Source organism: Orycteropus afer, unplaced genomic scaffold (genome assembly GCF_000298275.1).
Source record: "Orycteropus afer afer isolate SDZICR_OR568_19922 unplaced genomic scaffold, OryAfe1.0 scaffold00302, whole genome shotgun sequence".
In the NCBI taxonomy this organism is placed as follows: Eukaryota; Metazoa; Chordata; class Mammalia; order Tubulidentata; family Orycteropodidae; genus Orycteropus; species Orycteropus afer.
In genome coordinates, this window is record NW_006921889.1 from 1945838 (window position 1) to 1949158 (window position 3321).

Genomic DNA, 3321 nt, shown 5'->3' on the forward strand with positions numbered 1-3321 from the left:
TTTTTTTTTTTTTTTTTTTTTTAATAAAGGGAAGAATACCAGAGTTTGTTGACACACTTTAAATCTACCACAAGTGGGGATAACTGGGTGAACAGGGGTAGGGTTGGGAGAGAGATGCTTCAATATACACATTTTTATACTCTTTGAAGGAGCTCTGGTGGCGTAGTGTCTAAGGCACTTGACTACTAACCAGAAGGCTGGCGGTTCACATCCATCAGCCACTCCTCGGAAGGAAGGTTGGACAATCTACTTCCGTAGTGATATTGCCTCAGAAACTCAAGGAGAGGTTGCTGTGAGTTGGATCCGCCTCCAGGGCAGTGAGGTTTCTTTTTGAATATTGGATGACATACAATGCCATTACTGGAGAGTGTTTTACTTACAAGCTCCACCCTTTCAACTCTCCCAAACAACCTGCCCCTCAGGTTTGACATCTGTCCTTTAACTTAATTTGCACAAACTGTTAAGTACACCAAGGGAATGTAACCTAGTAATAAAGAGAAAGAGCTTAAACGTGTACAAAGATGTGGCATGAAACCCAACAGGTTTATGATCTCTATAAAAGGATTGTCAAGGTCAGTGGACTAACGTGTGCAGCACTAACTGTATTCACTGTGCCTTGTCCTCTTTATAGCACAAGTCAAGAGGTAAGGAAAAATTAAAAAAAAATTTGTTTTATTGATTTGAGTGAAAGCACATTCATTTTCCATACAGCAATTCATACACATCTAGTTTCATGACATTAACTGCAACTCCCCACAGGTAACAGCTGTATTCCCACTTCTTTCCGCGTCCTCCTTTTCTATCCATTCCTGCCGGGAGCTATCTCTCTGTGCAAACACTGCCCTTCTGTTCTCCCATGATTGATCGTTGGAAGGAGTGTATCTACCTGCTGTAAATGTTCACCTATACACCTGTCTATTGTTTGGCTGGAAGACGAAGGAGTTCCAGACCTGAAGTTTAACTAAGGGCCGTAGTCTCTGAGATCCCACGAGGCTCCATCAGGCCAGTATCCATGGTATTTTTTTCTATGATTGAGTTTTGTTCCACATTGTTCTCCCACTCTATCTAGGATCTCTTGAACTGATTCCTTTAAGAGGTAAGGAAAAGTCTTTTTACAAACAAAACTATCCAATTTGTTTCTAACTTCTTTTCATGCAGTGACACACCTACCGCACAGTAAAAGTCCACTTTAAAACCATTTATATGCTGGTGTTCCTTGTGAAGGTCCAGGAGTCTGGGTACAAAGCGCGCCCTCTCTTCGCCCTGGCAGTACCCAGCAAAATCCTTCCTTTCTCTAGCAAGGACGCCAAGCCTGCTCCCTGCCACGCCGGTGGAGGAGCCAACTCGGAAGAATATAGCCTCTGTAAAGCACAGCTCGAGCCTGAGAGGTGTTCACCCTCTGCCGCTCCGATTCGTTCCAGCCGGCCTCAACCCAACTGCAGAGAGGCGACGACGGAGTGCTCAAGCAGGACACATCACAGATAGGACATGGCAGTCCGAGTGAGGAAGGGACGGGAAGAGAACTGGAGGCGCAACCTGAGGGCTGCGCAGGAGAATCCGCGTCGGCGAGCCTCCCTCCGCGTCCGTCGCCTGGTCCCCGCCTGCTGCTTCCGACTCCGTCCGGATCCGCCCCGCGCCGACTCTGCCACATCCTCCGGTGACGTCAGCGAACGCCGCCATATTGGGAAAGCGCCGCCGCCTCCTCCTCCTCCACCTTCTCCGAGCTCGGGTTGCCTTGGGGGCCGCGGCCGCAGGAAGGAAGGAGCCCCTACTCGCCCCGCCGACGGCTGGCCCGTCCGCTCCTGCCCTGGCCCTTCTCCTCATGACTGCCTCCGGCCCCGCTGCCGACAGACGTTGCCCCAGCGCCTAGGTTTAACACGGAAGCCGCGGTCGGGGGCCGCGGAAGGAAGGAGGAGACCCGGTAGGTCCCGTGCCCCACTCGGCCCGGCGCCTCGGCCGGAGCCATGACCTCTCTGACCCAGCGCAGCTCGGGCCTGGTGCAGCGGCGCACCGAGGCCTCCCGTAACGCCGCCGACAAGGAGCGGGCGGCGGGCGGTGGCGGTAGCAACGGCGAGGATGACGCGCAGAGTCGCCGCGACGAGCAGGACGACGACGACAAGGGCGACTCCAAGGAAACGCGGCTGACCCTGATGGAGGAGGTGCTCCTGCTGGGCCTCAAGGACCGAGAGGTGCGGGCTCGGCGGGAGGGCGGGGGCGGCTGCGGAGCCCGGGCCAGGTGGGCGCCTGCTGCGGCCGCGCGCGACTGCTTGCCTCGCTCCGGAGTTCTGCGACCGAGCTCCAACTTGCCCCGAGGAGTTAGTTTCCCCCCTGCTAGTCCTGTGCTCTCCACACCCTCCTGGTACAGATTGCTTGGATTTTCCCCTTCTCCTTCCACGGGCACTCTTTCATTTCGACACCCTGGCGGTCTGCATTTCCTCCTTTTTTTCCTTTCCCCTGCGTGTTGAACCCGGGTAGACCCCAGGTGCAACTCCAAGGTGGTGTCTGTCCGTTAGAGTGAAAACACCTAGGACCACTAGCCCACTGAACTAATTTAGGAGTTTTGCAAGGTTGAGGACCAGTTCCACGGATCTAATTTCTGGGCAATTTTTTCCCCCTCAATTAAGGCGTACTGTTGCAATTATGGTGAAATGGTAGAAGAGAGAAAAGTTATTTTGCTGAGTAAAGTTAAAAGTCGAACAAAATTCCCAGAGCCTTTCGGAAAATGACTTAGGTGAACTTGGGTTGGGTAAGAGATTATTTTTAGTGGCGCTTTTAAATTGTCGCTTGACTGTTCTCAGTCTTGCCATTTTCAGGGAGGGCCTCTTTTGTGGAGTGCTTGGAATGCTAGGTTTCTGATTTGATGCGAGGCCTCAAAGCCTTAGGCAGGTTAAAAAGGATTACTTTCTTTTCTTTTCTTTTTTTTTTTTTTAAACTTTTCAAATTTTGTTTCATTTTTTTTTCTCTCTCTTTTTTTAAAATTTTATTTTATTTATTGTGATTTTTTTGGGTGAAGATTTACACAGTGACTTCACTTTCCATACAGCAGTTCACATATACTTTGTCTCATGTCATTGACCACAGTTTACAATGCAACAGCTCCCTTCACATTTCCTCCCCATAATTACCTCTTCCTAGTGACCATCCCTCCATACTCTGCTGCCCCCTGAGCTGTCTCCCTGTGCATAAGCAGCCTGCCCTTCTCCCATGATTGTTCTCTCCAAGGCATGTGTCTACTTGAGGTAAATGTTTAACTCACATGCCTGTACTTTGTTTGGCTGGAAACCACAGGTGTGGGTTCAATTCCAGACCTGAAGGGCAGCT

The 3321-nt window shown here is 50.8% G+C and overlaps 1 protein-coding gene across 1 annotated transcript in view; it reads left to right on the forward strand.

The window, feature by feature from the left end:
- Window positions 1-1964: 1964 nt before the first annotated feature.
- The window catches only part of GOLPH3 (golgi phosphoprotein 3), a 64543-nt gene continuing 63186 nt past the window's right edge, over window positions 1965-3321 (forward strand). Inside the window, exon 1 of the mRNA XM_007951606.2 lies at window positions 1965-2189. Coding sequence (XP_007949797.1) covers window positions 1965-2189 — 225 coding nt within the window. The remainder of the gene's footprint in view (window positions 2190-3321) is intronic.